The 17,648-nt window shown below is 45.4% G+C and overlaps 1 protein-coding gene across 2 annotated transcripts in view; it reads right to left on the reverse strand.

Moving 5' to 3' along the window:
* Positions 1 to 459: 459 nt before the first annotated feature.
* The window catches only part of LOC141105638 (ovostatin-like), a 208,961-nt gene continuing 191,772 nt past the window's right edge, over positions 460 to 17,648 (reverse strand). For both annotated transcript variants that reach the window (XM_073595608.1, XM_073595607.1), the window contains exons 35-36: positions 13,094 to 13,148; positions 460 to 603 (exon numbers count right to left, since the gene is read on the reverse strand). In XM_073595608.1, coding sequence (XP_073451709.1) covers positions 13,099 to 13,148 — 50 coding nt within the window. In that variant the 3' untranslated portion in view covers positions 460 to 603; positions 13,094 to 13,098. The remainder of the gene's footprint in view (positions 604 to 13,093; positions 13,149 to 17,648) is intronic.

Below are 17,648 nucleotides of genomic sequence, written 5' to 3' on the forward strand. Positions count from 1 at the left end.
TTTTTTTAATTTTTTGCTAAATAAATGGAAAAAAAAAAGAAAATTTTCAAAAACATGTTTTTTCTTGGCTGCGGTTATAAAATTTTGCAAATAATCTTTCATTATTTTAGGCCAAAATGTATTCTGCTACATTTCCTTAATGAAAATAACTCAAATCTGTGTATACTTATTCTGTAGTCCACAATCTATGGTATATATACAGTGTCTGAAAATGCACTGCTTATAAGCCTCTGTGAAAAACCTACACAGATAGGCTGAACGCTACTGGAAGAGTGCATTCCTTGCCTGTTGAGGATTGGGGAGACATGTACAGCCCAGGAGAAACATCTAACCACAGCTGAGATTACAAACAATAAAAAACGTTTTCTCCCCAATCTATAATATAGTTACTGTACAATGTAAAAACTATTGCCTTACTTTGATATTGACAGGTGCAATTAAGACAATTCACAACCTTGATTTTTGTTACATTTAAACATTTTTATTGAACTTTCCAGTATTGGTTTATTTTCTATACAGGTTAGGTAACGAGTGGAACCTGGAAAGCAGTACAGCATTTTGATGAATGAGCAGATGATGACCAAATATTTAGAACTTCTTGTCCTGCAGGCAAAGAAGAGAAAGAGCAATCAGTTATACATCCTAGATGCATTGTTATCCCAGAGTCACACAAGACTGCCAATATTTATAATGCCATTGCTCAGCCCAGAACCCACCTCCAACCAACTATAACCCCTCATTTTTGATTCAGCAGGGAGGGGACGCAAAGCATAGCATCCAATCTTTCCCTAATTTTGAGGGACCGTCCCTGATTTGGAACAAAGTCCCTCTTTCCTCCTCATTTTGGTCAAATCTATAGAGTTGTATATAAAATGCACCATTTATCCTTAAAAAAGTTTTAGGCCACTTTATTTGTTTTCTTCTTCCTTGTACAGTGATTACATTCTTTATGACGCACTTTACTTATCCTACCATACAACTCCATTTTCCATGATCCAGATTGTAACAGCATTTTCTGTACTGCTAATGTATAACAATATCATGGTTGCTCCTTTCAAAAACCGGTTCCATTGTTTGTACATGTAATTGTGCTCTCTTTCAATAATATCACCACCTCCTCCACCTCTGTGCCCCACGCATCTATCCATCCGACCATATCTTGTCAAATTTGGCAGGACAGTTTTGATTGGCATATGTAAGTTTATATAATGGTAGCACTGAGTTCAATTTAAGGCGCCATGAGGATACCCTGGGTGGGGCATTGTCCTTCCAGTGAAGGAATATGTCTCTACGAGCATAAAATGTGGCATAGTTAAAAAATAATCTAGTATATTTGCCTCTTTACCCTAGAGTCAAAAACATTGAGCAGCATCATTTTGGGGTCTATTCTCAGCTCCAGAGAGGTAACCCGACTAAGGGTGTCAGCTATCTCCAAGGCGGGGACAGGATCATATCATATGAAAGAAGGTGGCGGAACTCTGACCACATCTAGGACAGGCCACCGGGATGTTAGCATTCATAATAGTTAACTGCTTTGGAGTGTAGTAGGCTCTGTGGAGGAACTTTACCTGCATAAAACGGTCTCTGGCCGAAATCATATTAGTGACAGAGGATGATACACATGACTCCCACTCCTCCTCTGACAGATCTGGGATGTCCAATCACCATCTATCTTGGGTTTTTTCAAGTTTTTTCAATGGAGCTATGGACAGATGGAAATATAAGGAGGAGAGGGGTTTATCTATGACCCTGGCTGTGAGTAGTCCCTCCACAGAGTCTGATTTTAATATTATTTGTGCTGGGAATTGACTCCTATACGCGTGTCGAAGCTGGTAGTAACAAAACAACATCCACCCCGGCAGTGAATAGGCATTTTTGAGATCAGAAAAGGATCTCAGTTTACCCCCCAGAACTATATGCTTCAGTTTGACTATACCTTTCCCTGCCCAAACCTGGGGGTCAGGTACGGTATTCATGTGTGGTAGATTAGGATTACCCCAAAGAGTAATGTGGGGAGAAAACATCTCGGGGGAGGCAAAGCGGGCTTTGGCTTTATTCCAAATATTAAATGGTTGTACGCATCAGATCCCCGCCCCCTGAACACTACGTTACTGAGAGAAGAGTATGAACCCATTATGGCTGCCTCCAATGTTACGGCTAGGTTGTCCTGCAGTTGGGAAAACCACAATCTGACCGTCACCAGGACGGCCGTCCAGAAGTAGATCTGAAAATCTGTTAGGAACAGACCACCCTGGGTGACAGGCAGCTGGAGGGTAGTAATGGCCAGTCGCGGGGACCTACCGTTCCAAACAAAGGAAGAAATTATACTTTTTAGTTTTGCGAAGAATGAGGCCGGAGGAATTAAGGGGGCATTACGAAAAAGTAGTGGAATTTGGGAAGATAAACCATTTTAACTAAATTTACCCTACCCACTAGTGATAGGGAAAGGGTCCTCCAGGCTATACATTTTTGTGAAAAATTTTTTTGAAGTGGTTGAACTTTCAGCTCATAATATGAGGACAATGGAGTCCCAATCCTTACTCCCAGGTATTTGAATTCAGATGTCCAGTTTAGGGGGGTGCCTGTTGGTGGACGGTGACCCGACGCATTCAGTGAGAAAAGGAATGATTTCCCCCAGATAACTCTAATTCCCGAGAATGATCCGAATTAATCTATTATTTGTAGCGCTGGTGGGAGGGAGGAAATGTCTTTAAGGAAAAGGAGGGTATCATCGGTGTATAATGATATTTTGTCAGTGATCACACCGACTTGGATTCCCTTTACTGAGGAGGTGGCTCTAATACGAGCTGCCATGGGTTCCATGGCTAGCGCGAATAATCGCGGGGATAGTGGACAGCCCTGTCTAGTGCCTCTGGATAGGGTAAACGGCATGGAGAGTGAGTCATTCGTACGTATACGGGCCATAGGATTGTGATATAGCATCTGGACCCAGCTAATAAAACGAGGGCCAAATCCGAATTTGAGAAGAATCGCAGAGAGGTAGCGCCACTCAACTGAATCAAAAGCCTTTTCAGTGTCTAGAGAGGCGACTACCTCTGGGCCGTCCCCGCTCGCCCTAGACAAATGCGTGAGGAGACGCCGGATGTTTATGTCGGTCCCTCTGCCCAGCATAAATCCAGACTGGTCCGCGTGCACCAGTGCCGTAATCACAGTGTTCAATCGACCAGCTAACACCTTGGCATCCATATTAAGGAGAGAGATAGGGCGATATGAAGAGCACTGTTCAGGAGGCTTGCCCGGTTTAAGGATGACTACTATAACTGCCTCAGACATTGTTAGGGGCAATGAATTCCCCTCCATGGCATGTCACAGCACTGTATTGGTGTATTGTATGGTATTATTTCTTCTACATAAGTTTTAAAGAATTCAGCAGGTATCCCATCCGGGCCTGGCGTTTTGCCATTTTGCAAGGAGGCCACAGCCCTCTGCAATCCCTCTAGTAGGATAGGATCGTCTAAAGCTTCTCTAAATGTCAGGCAAGGGGGCTCCACCCCGTCGAGATAGGTCATCAGTTTGGCATCTGTGCAAATCATTTGAGAAGCATAGAGCTCCCGGTAGAATGATGCAAATCTGTCATTAATGGATGAGGGATCTGCTGGGTCGTCCCGTCCATGTCATGAATGGTCGAAATAGTCACCGGGGAAGAGTTTTCCCTCTCCAGCCATGCCAGCATACTACCGTTTTTTTCCCTGTGCTTGAAAATTCTTTGGGACTGATGCAGAAATTTAGTCTTAGTAGCTGACGTTCGTAGTAGGAGAATAGGGATGAGCCGAACACCCCCCTGTTCGGTTCGCACCAGAACATGCGAACAGGAAAAAAGTTCGTTCGAACATGCGAACACCGTTAAAGTCTATGGGACACGAACATGAATAATCAAAAGTGCTAATTTTCAAGGCTTATATGCAAGTTATTGTCATAAAAAGTGTTTGGGGACCTGGGTCCTGCCCCAGGGGACATGGATCAATGCAAAAAAAAGTTTTAAAAACGGCCGTTTTTTCAGGAGCAGTGATTTTAATAATGCTTAAAGTCAAACAATAAAAGTGTAATATCCCTTTAAATTTCGTACCTGGGGGGTGTCTATAGTGTGCCTGTAAAGGGGCGCATGTTTCCTGTGTTTAGAACAGTCTGACAGCAAAATGACATTTTGAAGGAAAAAACTCATTTAAAACTACCCGCGGCTATTGCATTGCCGACAATACACATAGAAGTTCATTGATAAAAACGGCATGGGAATTCCCCAAAGGGGAACCCCGAACCAAAATTAAAAAAAAAAAATGACGTGGGGGTCCCCCTAAATTCCATACCAGGCCCTTCAGGTCTGGTATGGATAGTAAGGGGAACCCCGGCCAAAATTAAAAAAAAAAATGACGTGGGGTTCCCCCTAAATTCCATACCAGACCCTTCAGGTCTGGTATGGATTTTAAGGGGAACCCCGCGCCAAAAAAAAAAAAAAAAAAACGGCGTGGGGTCCCCCCAAAAATCCATACCAGACCCTTATCCGAGCACGCAACCTGGCAGGCCGCAGGAAAAGAGGGGGGGACGAGAGTGCGGCCCCCCCTCCCTCCTGAGCCGTACCAGGCCACATGCCCTCAACATTGGGAGGGTGCTTTGGGGTAGCCCCCCAAAACACCTTGTCCCCATGTTGATGAGGACAAGGGCCTCATCCCCACAACCCTGGCCGGTGGTTGTGGGGGTCTGCGGGCGGGGGGCTTATCGGAATCTGGAAGCCCCCTTTAACAAGGTGACCCCCAGATCCCGGCCCCCCCCCTGTGTGAAATGGTAAGGGGGTACATAAGTACCCCTACCATTTCACGAAAAAAGTGTCAAAAATGTTAAAAATGACAAGAGACAGTTTTTGACAATTCCTTTATTTAAATGCTTCTTCTTTCTTCTATCTTGCTTCATCTTCTGGTTCTTCTGGCTCTTCTGGTTCTTCTGGTTCTTCCTCCGGCGTTCTCGTCCAGCATCTCCTCCGCGGCGTCTTCTGTCTTCTTCTCCTCGGGCCGCTCCGCACCCATGGCATGGGGGGGAGGCTCCCGCTCTTCTCTTCTTCTCTTCTTCTCTTCTTCTCTTCTTCTCTTCTTCTCTTCTTCTCTTCTTCTCTTCTTCTCTTCTTCTCTTCTTCTCTTCTTCTCTTCTTCTCTTCTTCTTCATTTTCTTCTCCGGGCCGCTCCGCAATCCATGCTGGCATGGAGGGAGGCTCCCGCTGTGTGACGGCGCTCCTCGTCTGACAGTTCTTAAATAACGGAGGGGGGCGGGGCCACCCGGTGACCCCGCCCCCCTCTGACGCACGGTGACTTGACGGGACTTCCCTGTGACGTCACGGGGAATGCCACAGGGAAGTCCCGTCAAGTCACCGTGCGTCAGAGGGGGGCGGGGTCACCGGGTGGCCCCGCCCCCCGTTATTTAAGAACTGTCAGACGAGGAGCGCCGTCACACAGCGGGAGCCTCCCTCCATGCCAGCATGGATTGCGGAGCGGCCCGGAGAAGAAAATGAAGAAGAAGAGAAGAAGAGAAGAAAAGAAGAAAAGAAGAAAAGAAGAAGAGAAGAAGAGAAGAGCGGGAGCCTCCCCCCCATGCCATGGGTGCGGAGCGGCCCGAGGAGAAGAAGACAGAAGACGCCGCGGAGGAGATGCTGGACGAGAACGCCGGAGGAAGAACCAGAAGAACCAGAAGAGCCAGAAGAACCAGAAGATGAAGCAAGATAGAAGAAAGAAGAAGCATTTAAATAAAGGAATTGTCAAAAACTGTCTCTTGTCATTTTTAACATTTTTGACACTTTTTTCGTGAAATGGTAGGGGTACTTATGTACCCCCTTACCATTTCACACAGGGGGGGGGCCGGGATCTGGGGGTCACCTTGTAAAAGGGGGCTTCCAGATTCCGATAAGCCCCCCGCCCGCAGACCCCCACAACCACCGGCCAGGGTTGTGGGGATGAGGCCCTTGTCCTCATCAACATGGGGACAAGGTGTTTTGGGGGGCTACCCCAAAGCACCCTCCCAATGTTGAGGGCATGTGGCCTGGTACGGTTCAGGAGGGAGGGGGGCCGCACTCTTGTCCCCCCCTCTTTTCCTGCGGCCTGCCAGGTTGCGTGCTCGGATAAGGGTCTGGTATGGATTCTTGGGGGGACCCCACGCCGTTTTTTTTTTTTTTTTTTTGGCGCGGGGTTCCCCTTAAAATCCATACCAGACCTGAAGGGTCTGGTATGGAATTTAGGGGGAACCCCACGTCATTTTTTTAAAAAAATTTTGGCCGGGGTTCCCCTTAATATCCATACCAGACCTGAAGGGCCTGGTATGGAATTTAGGGGGACCCCCACGTCATTTTTTTTTTTTAATTTTGGTTCGGGGTTCCCCTTTGGGGAATTCCCATGCCGTTTTTATCAATGAACTTCTATGTGTATTGTCGGCAATGCAATAGCCGCGGGTAGTTTTAAATGAGTTTTTTCCTTCAAAATGTCATTTTGCTGTCAGACTGTTCTAAACACAGGAAACATGCGCCCCTTTACAGGCACACTATAGACACCCCCCAGGTACGAAATTTAAAGGGATATTACACTTTTATTGATTGACTTTAAGTATTATTAAAATCACTGCTCCTGAAAAAACGGCCGTTTTTAAAACTTTTTTTTGCATTGATCCATGTCCCCTGGGGCAGGACCCAGGTCCCCAAACACTTTTTATGACAATAACTTGCATATTAGCCTTTAAAATTAGCACTTTTGATTTCTCCCATAGACTTTTAAAGGGTGTTCCGCGGCATTCGAATTTGCCGCGAACACCCCAAATTGTTCGCTGTTCGGTGAACTTGCGAACAGCCAATGTTCGAGTCGAACATGAGTTCGACTCGAACTCGAAGCTCATCCCTATAGGAGAACATCCCGCAATGCTGACTGAAAGTCAGAGTATGCTCTCAGAGTCTGGGACTCCGAGTACTCCTTCTCAAGTACCGCCACCTTCTCCTCAGCCCTTCGGGTCTTCTCCCTCAGATTCTTACGGATCCTACAGATATGTGACTGTAGGTTGCCCCTAGTGAAGGCTTTAAATGCGTCCCAAGACGTGGTCAGAGATACCGATGGTCCAAATCTCGCCAATACTGCGCCGCCTCAGACCTATATGGTTCTGATATTCTGGAATCAGCCAGCCAGAATCTGGATAATCTCCAGAGATTCTCGCCCGGCGAATAGGACACGCACAGCTTCAAAGCAAGCGGAGCGTGATCGGATATGCCACAGGGAGAATGGTAATATCCCTAACCCTGGGTAAAACAGACCCCCCCGCGTAGGCAAGATCTATGCGTGATAGGGTCTTGTGAGAAGCTGAGTGACATGTGTAGGTCCTTCGGGAGGTGTTGCGCCATCTCCATACATCAGTCAGGTTAGAGGCTTCCGCCCAGGAGAGCAGCTATGAAGATGTGCCTGCTCCAGGTTAGAGTCTGTCCACCCCAGGGTCCGGGGCCAGGTTAAAATCTCCCAGCATCACCACATTGTCTGTAGCGTAGGTGACAATTTTAGAGACAAGCTGATTAAGTAATCTCGTGGAGGGGCAGGTACAAACCCACCACCACTAGTTCTAATCTACCATAGCATGAAGGATAACAAAACGACCCCTTCGGTTCTAGTTCCAGCTCTAGCAGCTTGAACGGTAGAGATTTATGAACTAGAATGCTGACCCCCCTAGAGTAATTGGTGTAAGTGGAGTGATATTGATGCCCCACCCAGGGCTGTCTAAGGCTCAGGAGCTTACTGCCTGTCAAGTGAGTTTCATGTAATAAACATATTTGGAGATGATAGGTTTTGAGAAATTGAAATACTAAGAACCGTTTCACAGAAGAGTTCAAGCCCCTAGTGTTCCATAAGACAATAGTACAGTCAGCCATAATCATGTAGTGGCACATTTTCAAGCCGTGGGTCTCCACCCAAAATAAGATGCAAGGTTCGGACCACCATATAGGTCAGGACGTGTCATCTCAAACATCTAGTGACATATATGTTAACATCGCTTGTGAATAGGGATGAGCCGAACATACCCCGGTTCGGTTCGCACCAGAACCTGCGAACGGACTGAAAATTTGCAGGAACATTAGAACCCCATTGACGTCTATGGGACTCAAACGTTCAAAATCAATTCAATCATTTTAAAGGCTAATTTGGTATTGTCCTAAAAAGAACCACGCTAACAAATGAATTATATAAATGTGAATAAACCACAAACTGCCAAAATTAGTGAAAACTAATCATTAGAAGTACAACACAATATGTAAATGAAAAAAACCCGTTCCTATGACAACGTCCAATAGGACGAAACGTACGTCGGAAGGCAGATGCGCTGACGTCATCGTTTCTATCCCACTGTGAACGGGTGTATGCAGGCCGGCCAGCTGTTCCATTTTTACACGCTTTTAATCGTGCTTCCTATGTAAGTGCAATTATCCCTTTATTTTAATAAATTGTTCATACTGATTCACACTATGGAGAATGTATCTTTTATTTCCCTGGGTTCCCCTTGCTGACCATTCGGTTTTATTGGACGGTTCCCGTTGTCCTTCCTCTGTAAAGAGATTGATGGTGTTGTCCCCACTGAGTGGATTTCAACATATAAGCTGTTATAAAGCTTGCCTTTGGTAAGCGTGTATTTTTATAGGTGGCGGATTTTTCACTGGGTGCTTGCTGATGAACTTTTCAATCACCATTTCGTGTATTTATTTGGCCTCAAGGATTTTTCTTTTCTTTTTTCATTTATTGTTATTTATTTTTTATTCATTTTTTATTTCAAGTCACTAATGGTTTTCATTTATCACAATTTGGTTTGGACTATATATTACACTGTGTGTTTTTAATTTACATATTGTGTTGTACTTCTAATGATTAGTTTTCACTAATTTTGGCAGTTTGTGGTTTATTCACATTTATATAATTCATTTGTTAGCGCGGTTCTTTTGATTATTCTGATATATGTATTTTTGTTGCCTACAATTAGAACTGCAGCTTAGTCTATTGGGAAGCGCAGTAATTTTTTACTTTTTTGGTTTATTGTCCTAAAAAGGGTTTGGGGACCCGTGTTTGCCCCAGGGGACATGTATCAATGCAAAAAAAACTTTTAAAAACGGCCGTTTTTTCGGGAGCAGTGATTTTAATGATGCTTAAAGTAAAAAAAAAAAAAGAAGTGAAATATTCCTTTAAATATCGTACCCGGGGGGTGTCTATAGTATGCCTGTAAAGTGGCGCGTGTTTCCCCTGCTTAGAACAGTCCCTGCACAAAATGACATTTTTAAAGGAAAAAATCTCATTTAAAACTGCTTGCGGCTTTAATGTAATGTCTGGTCCTGGCAATATGGATGAAAATCAGTAAGACAAACTGCATGGGTACCCCCAAGTCCATTACCAGGCCCTTTGGGTCTTGTATGAATATTAAGGGGAACCCCGCACCCAAATTAAAAAAGGAAAGGTGTGGGGCCCCCAGGCCCTATATACTCTGAACAGCAGTATACAGGCAGTGCAAACAAGACAGGGACTGTAGGTTTGTTGTTAAATAGAATCTGTTTGTAATTTTGAACTGGTACATTTTTAACGTGTTTAGCTCCATTCAAAAAATCTGTTTTTATGCTTTTTGGAAAACATAGGGAAGGGTTATCACCCCTGAGACATTTGATTTGCTGTCTGTGCTTCTCTTCAAAGATTTCATCTCACTTTTTGTCCCAATGACAAATGTTTTTTGAAAATTTGGGGATTTTAGTGAAACAATGATTGGTGATAAAGCATCAGTGTAAAGAAGAAAAGTTTTTCCCATATTAACTCTTACAGGACATAATTTCCCTTCCTATGGGGTAGATTTCATCTCACTTCCTGTTGTCTCCTTCCGTTTGCAAGTAGGAGTCATTTGTAAGTTGGATGTTTGAAAGTAGGGTCCTGCCCTATATACTCAGCAGAAATTTGTGCCTTAGGTGTTGTTGTGGCCACAACACTGTAAGCCCTCACAGGGCCCTGCTGTGAAATATTAGATCAAGAATTGTAATTACATGCCCCTGTTGAACAGGGCCAGAAAAATTGGGCCTTTGGTGGTGGTGCTGGTGGCACAACACTGTAAGTCCTCACAGTTACTCTTGGTGGGCGCAGAAACCAGCCCTGCTGTGAAATATTAGATCAAGAATTGTAATTACATGCCGCTATAAAACAGAGTGGCAGTGGACAGTGTAGGTCAGGAGGCCCTGTTTGGCCCAATGTATAAGAGAGACACGTCTGTAAGGCCACATATGGTTAAGGCAGTTAAAGGCCGGATTCCCAACCGTATGAATAAAGGTAACTGAGTACATGTTTTCCATTCGAAGTCGATAGTGGGCCTGGGTCCAGGATGTTGAAAGGTGGGGGAGGGGGAGAGGCAGAAGTAGGATACAGACCTGAAGCCACCTTTGCAGTAGTGAGGCCTCGAAAAACCTCTTGAGGCCTAGTTGTCTGACCCTCTAGAGTTCAGAAGAAAAAAGCCACAACATGTGGAGGGTGTCAGAATCTAGTAGGAAGACCCAGACCAACAGGTAGGAAAAGGCACGGTACAGGAAAAACTGTAGAAATATCAGTCCGCTTAAGCGGGCGATCAAGTAGGTTACTTATCTGGGCGGGAGTGTGTCGATCCAGGCGGAGGCCTCTTCTGGGGACACAAAGAACTGTACAGACTCCCCGTCTTCCACCCTCAGCCTGGCCGGAAACAGCATTCTGTATTTAATATGATAAGAGAGAAGCCTCACTCTAACAGCCTCAAAGGATTTCCATTGCTTTTGGGTTTCCAGCGAATAATCCGGGAAAATTAGAAGCTTAGCATTTTCGAAGTGGAGTTCGCCTTGGGCTCTGGCCTCTCTCATCACAACATCTCTGTCCCAAAAATGAAGGAGTTTGTAGATGAAGGTACAGGGCGGTGCCCCCTGGTGGTGGGTATGCGGTGGGCCCTTTCCACAGTAAAGAACGGGGAAAATGTGCTGCAGGAAGTAGTTGTTGCAATAAACATTCAGCGAAGTCCTTAGGATTCGTGCCCTCTGCCCCCTCAGGGCGTCCCAATATGCGCAGGTTATTCCTTCTGTTGCGGTTCTCTGCACCTTCTGCATGGGACTCGAGCGTCTTTACCCTGGCTTTAAGTGGATGAATGTCAGCCCCATGGTCACGCACCGTATCCTCCGCCTGGGATATCCGTTGCTCCACCTCAGATACTCTTCCCCAAAAGGCATCAAAATCCTTCCTAATAAATTCTACATTCGCTTGAATATGATCCACTTTACCGGTCAAAGTGGTTATGGCCTGTAGAACTGCTTTAAAATCGTCCACCGTGCCAGGCATCCTGTCAGGGTCTTCTGCCTGGTTCTCCATCCTGGCAGGAGTCTTAGGCAAGGCCGCGGCTGCGGCCCTGTCTGATGTCGGGCTTTGTGGCCTTTTTCTGGGATCTGGGCTGACTCTTCTTTGCATACCCCAGGGAATGCATCAGGAGTAGGGACAGGGAGAGCGGGTCTGAACTTCCGTTGGCGACCTCCGGACGGGGACCGCACCGGCCGTGTGAGGCCGCAGGCAGGATTTTCTAGGCGAGGCCGCAGCTTAGGCCTAGTCCGCTAAGTGTGGCCTTGTCGCCTCTTTTGTGGATTTTTTTTTTTTTACTAAAAATATGTAGAATATATATCAGCCTAAACTGATTAATAAATTTGTTTTATTTTTTTTTTCGGATATGTATTATAGCAAAAAAAAAAAAAATCTCAAAATTGTTGCTCTGTTTATAGTACAACGCAGAGGGGATGAAATGCCACCAAAATAAAGCTTGATTTGTGGGGGGTAAAAAAAAAAAAAAATGACCAATACTGCAAGACTTCACATCATACATTACTGTATAGGAAAATTGTCTTTAATTCTAAAAGGATTCTTAACAGAATTGTAGCTACAAAAAGTGAATAGCCCATTAAGAGAACCCCCCCCCAAAAAAAAAAACATGCTAAAGTACTTCTTTCCTCACTCTACCCCTGTAGTAATGTCTTGCTGCCACTAGAGGTCATGATTACTCCATGTCTGATGGCAAGTATCGTTCAACCCACTCCCATTGTGCACCGGCTGTCCTGAACCAGCCACGGGGGAACATCATCCTCCTAGCCTGGACTCAGAATAATACTGCACCGAATAGTGCACACTTTATGTGAGTGTCAATTATTGAAACAGTAAGGACAAGAGAGGGAAAGAGAGAAAGAGGACAAGAGGACGAGAGGAAGAGGACGAGAGGACGAGAGGAAGAGGACGAGAGAAGGAGAGAAGGAGAGAAGGAGAGAAGGAGAGGAGGAGAGAAGGAGGATGAGAGGACAAGAGAAGGAGAGGATGAGAGAAGGAGGGTGAGAGGACGAGAGAAGGAGGGGACTAGAGAAGGAGGACAAGAGGACGAGAGAATGAGAGGACGAGAGAATGAGAGGACGAGAGAATGAGAGGACGAGAGAATGAGAGGACGAGAGAAGGAGAGGACGAGAGAAGGAGAGGATGTGAGCAAGAGAGGACGAGGGGACAAGAGGACGAGAGAAGGAGGAGATGAGAGAAAGAGGAAGAGAGGAAGAGGGGAAGAGAGGACATGAGAATAAGGACGAGAGAAAGAGGACAAGAGAAAGAGGAAGAAAGAGGAATAGAGGATAAAAGAGGATGAGAGAAAGAGGAAGAGAGAAAGAGGAAGAGAGAAAGAGGAAGAGAGAAAGAGGAAGAGAGAAAGAGGAAGAGAGGAAGAGAAAGAGGAAGAGAAAGAGGACGAGAGGAAGGGCCTTTAATGTTGACTGATAGACTTCTAGAGGGAAAAAAAAAAAAAAAAGCAAGCGGACATCATGAAGGGGGTGGACAGTCAGGACTCTTATTGTCACTTGAAAGATATTGGGCTCTATATGCGTGGGAAACAGATACAACTGTACGCATTACATTTTTCATATTTTTAGATTTTTCATTAGGATTCTACATCAAATGAAAATGGGTGCATCACCCCGCATCGTTAATTGGCATCCTGTTTTTTTTTTCTTTTATTCTGCATGTTAGAAAATATTGCATATACATAGAATTATGCTAAGCAGCCTTACTTTGTTTAGCCTGAAAGAGTGCATGGGTGGTGCAATTCAGCAGAGCCATTTTCATCTGTTAAAAAAAAAAACACAAATAAGATGTAATACAATATAAACAAAAAAAAAAAAGACTCACCAATAAACAGTGCCAAATCGGTGTGTAAATCAGAATAGGGACATCAAGAAAATACTTATCCAGCAGCATAGGTGTGTGCAGCTTATTGCATTAGGGTGTGCACCCCAGAGCACACACATGTCTGTATATCAGCAGAGCAGTGGACGATTTCGGTAGTTTTTATTTTTTGCAATTTATTATTGGTTTACAATTTGTTTTTGGAGTCCCGTTGGGGGGGCTTTGGTGAAAAATGGATTTTTAAAACAGCTTACCTGTAAAATCCTTTTTCTTGGAGTACATCATGGGACACAGAGCACCATAATAATGACTATGTGGGGTTATACACTTACCTTTAGGTAATTGGACACTGGCAACCAATAGTAAGACGGTTCCTCCCATATAACCCCTCCCACACCGGAAGGACCTCAGTTTTGTAGCAAGCAATGACGAGCCCAGAAAGAGGGGAGGGACCTCTGTGTCCTGTGATGTACTCCAAGAAAAGGATTTTACAGGTAAGCTGTTTTAAAAATCAATTTTTCTTTATCGTACATCACGGGACACAGAGTACCATAATAATGACTATGTGGGATGTCCTAAAGCAATGCATCTGAGGGGGGGGAAACACATCATCCCTAGACCCAATGGATCTGAGATTATAAAGCAGCCTGCAACACGCTGTGGCCAAAACCAGTCTCACTTTGAGATCTCACATCCACCTGGTAAAACCTGGTGAACGCATGAACTGAAGACCAAACGGCTGCTTTGCAAACCTGAGCCATAGACACCTGCTGGCGTACTGCCCATGTTACACTAACCCCTCTAGTGGAGTGTGCTCTTAAATCCGGAGTGGAACCCTGCGCTTTGATCCATACACCTGGACAATAGTCTGGTGAATCCACCTGGATATAGATGAACTTGTTGCCGGCTGTCCTCTTTTAGGACCCTCAGGCAAGACAAAAACACAGTCAGTTTTCTGAAAGGGAGCTGACATTTCCAAGTAAACCTTTATCGCTCTCACCACATCTAGTGTGTGAAGCGACCTTTCCTCCCTAGTCTTAGGGTTAGGAAAAAAGGAAGGTAAAATGATATCCTGATTCAAATGAAATTTGGAAACTACCTTTGGTAGAAAATCTGGACAAGGACGCATGATCACCCTGTCCTGATGAAGAACTACGAAAGGTTCCTTGCAAGAAAGGGCGGCCAATTCTGACACCTTTCTAGCCGATGTTATAGCTATTAAGAAAACTAACTTCCTGGTCAATAGGACAAAAGGAATATGCCTAATAGGTTCAAAGGGCTGACTCTGTAAGGCTGAAAGCACCAAATTTAGGTCCCAAGGACATAAAGGTGGTTTAAGCAGTGGCCTCAGGTGCGTTACTCCCTTCACAAAGGTTCGCACCAAAGAATGGGATGCAATTGGTCTCTGAAATAAACAATAATGCCGAAATCTGTCCCTTAATTGTCCCTAAAGTGAGCTGCAAGTCTACTCCTGTTTGAAGAAATGCGGGAACTCTTCCAATCGTATACCTACGAGGGTCCCATTTCCTTTTCTCACACCAAGAAATGTATGACTTCCATACTCTGTAATAGATAGCTCTAGAAACTGACTTTCTAGCATTTATCAAGGTGGACAAGACTGAACCCATAATACCACGGTCTTTCAATAGTCTGGTCTCAATAGCCAGGCCATCAAATTCAGCAACCGTAAAGAAGGATGGGATATGGGCCCTTGAGACAACAGGTCTGGGCGGCAAGGAAGGACTAACGGGTCCCCTACTGCCAATTTCACAATCTCCAAGTACCACAACCTCCTGGGCTAAGCTGGGACCACTAAGATCACCGGCTTCTGTTCCTCCCGTTTCCTGCGCAGTAAGTGCATCAGGATCTGGACGGAGGGAAGGCATATATCAGGGAATACTGATCCCAAGGAACCACTAACGCGTTTGTCCCGTCAGCAAGCGGATCCTTGGTCCTGGATACAAACCTGTCTAGTTTGGCATTGAATCTGGATGCCAGAAGATTCACATCTGGGGTCCCCCAGTATTGGCAAATCTGTAGAAAAACCTCGGGATGCAGGGACCATTCCCCTGGTAACAATTTCTGCGACTTAGGAAATCCGCCTGCCAATTGTCCACCCGCGGGATAAACACTGCCGACAGAAACGGCACATGCCCAGATCAGTATATGATTTACTTCTCTTTGGGCTGCCCGACTCCTGGTACCTCCCTTGTGGTTGACATATACCACTACTGTGGGATTGTCGGACTGAATCCTGACAGGAAAGCCCCGCAAACCTGTACATCCAGAATCGCAGGGCCAGACGAGCTGCCCGCATCTCCAAGAGATTGATGGGCAGAGTCCTCTCTGTTTGGGACCATACTCCCTGAATGGATGCTTCCTGTAGGACTGCTCCCCAGCCGAGAAGACTGGCGTCCGTGGTCACCACTTTCCAGGCCACTGGTGGGAAAGACTTCCCTTTTCTTAAGTTGCTGGTTCTTAACCACCAAGATAGGCTCCATAGGACCTGTGGAGATAGAACCATAGGCTGATCCAAGGTTCGAGCATACTTGTCCCACGCCTTCAGGATGCTGTTCTGAAACATTCTGGAGTGGAACTGTGCATATGGCACTTCGCTGAAAGCTGACACCATCTTGCCCAATAACCTCATGCACAGCCGAACAGAAGGTGTTGGATCTCTCTTCAACTTCTGTACAAGCTCCACTATGGAGGCGACCTTTAAGGACGGAAGAAACACTTTTTCTTGAGCAGTGTCCAAGACCAGACCCAGATATACCAAGGCTTGGGTCGGACAAAGAGCTGACTTGTCAAAATTCAGTACCCAACCTAGGCGTTGTAAAACCCGTACTGTTCTTGATATGTTTAGAACTAGCATAGGGCGAGAGCATTCCCTTAGAAGTAGATTGTCCAGGTATCTTATTATGGAGACCCCTAGAGATCTTAGGGAAGCCAACACTGGGGCCAGAATCTTTGTGAAGACCCTGGGAGCCGTGGCAAGACCGAAGGGCAGTGCCACAAACTGGAAATTACTGCCCTCTACAGCGAAGCGTAAGAACCTTTGGTGAGGACCGAAAATCGGCACATGAAGGTACGCGTCCTTGATATCTATGGACGCCAGATAGTCCCCCTTTCTCAGGGACCTTATTACCGAACGAACCAATTCCATACGGTAGGATCGGACGTCTACAAAGAAGTTGAGAGCTTTGAGGTCCAAAATGGGCCTTACTTCCCCATTTGGTTTCGGCACGGTGAATAGGTTTGAGTAAAACCCTTTAAATCTTTCCTCGTACGGGACCTCCATAATTACTCCCTGCAACAGCAGATGGTGTAAAGCTAGGAGTAGGCATTTTCTTTTCTCTGGATCCACCGGAATCCTTGAGTGTAGAAAGCGATTCGGGGGAAACTCCCGGAACTCTATTTTGTAACCGTATTTCACAGTGGAAATTACCCATCTGTCTTAAACCAGTTCTTCCCAGGCCTCCCCAAACAGCCGAAGCCTGCCCCCCACCCGTGAGAGCAGGGGCACCCCTTCACAAGGTAGATTTGGAGTGGGGCTTGGATGGCTTTTGGGTCCAGGGTTTTTTCTGACCCTGAGGTCTTTTAAATCCAGATGGCTGAGGCCGTCAATACTGCTTAGGGGAAAAGGCACTAGGCCCTGGGGGATTAGGAATTTTGTAAGAAGGCTGCTTAGCCTTCTTTTTAATAGGAAGCAGAGCGCTCTTTCCTCCAGAGATCTTTTGAATATATTTATCCAGATCTTCACCAAACAGGCGCTCTCCATGAAATGGAAACGCAGCAAGTAGCCTTTTACATGGTGTCTCAGCAGACCAGTTCTTTAGCCACAATACTCTGCGCATATGAACTGATAGTAACGCAAAACGAGACATTTGTTGGATTGAGTCCTTTAAGGCATCAATCACAAAACACAAGGCATGAGGGATCTCTGATAGTTCCTCAGCAGATTCCTCCTGGCAAGGTATGTTCTTCACTAACCTCTTAAAGCGATCCTTTAGGGATTGACAAATCCCAATGGCTGCAACAGCAGGCTGAACTGCTGCACTGGCAACAGAGAAGGAGGCCTTTAATAAGGACTCTAGCTTCTTATCAGCCGGATCCTTGAAACCCTGGGCATTATCCACTGGACAGGTTAAATTTTTATTTACAGAAGTTATGGTAGCGTCTACCAAAGGTGTGCTCCATTTCTTCCTAAACTTTTCCTCCATAGGGTATAAAATGGAAAACCTTTTGGGAGGTAAGTATATTCTGTCGGGATGCTCCCAGTCCACATAAATCACCTGCTCCAGCAACGGATGCAAGGGAAAGGCTTGGGAAATTTGTTTATGCCGCAAAGATCCCAGAGTGGAACAGGAGAGTGCAGACTCCTGAACCGGGGGTAATTTAAACCCAATTCGTACCATCTCCATTAGAGATTGTATAAAC

The sequence above is a fragment of the Aquarana catesbeiana genome, linkage group LG08, assembly GCF_042186555.1.
Source record: "Aquarana catesbeiana isolate 2022-GZ linkage group LG08, ASM4218655v1, whole genome shotgun sequence".
Classification (NCBI taxonomy): domain Eukaryota; kingdom Metazoa; phylum Chordata; class Amphibia; order Anura; family Ranidae; genus Aquarana; species Aquarana catesbeiana.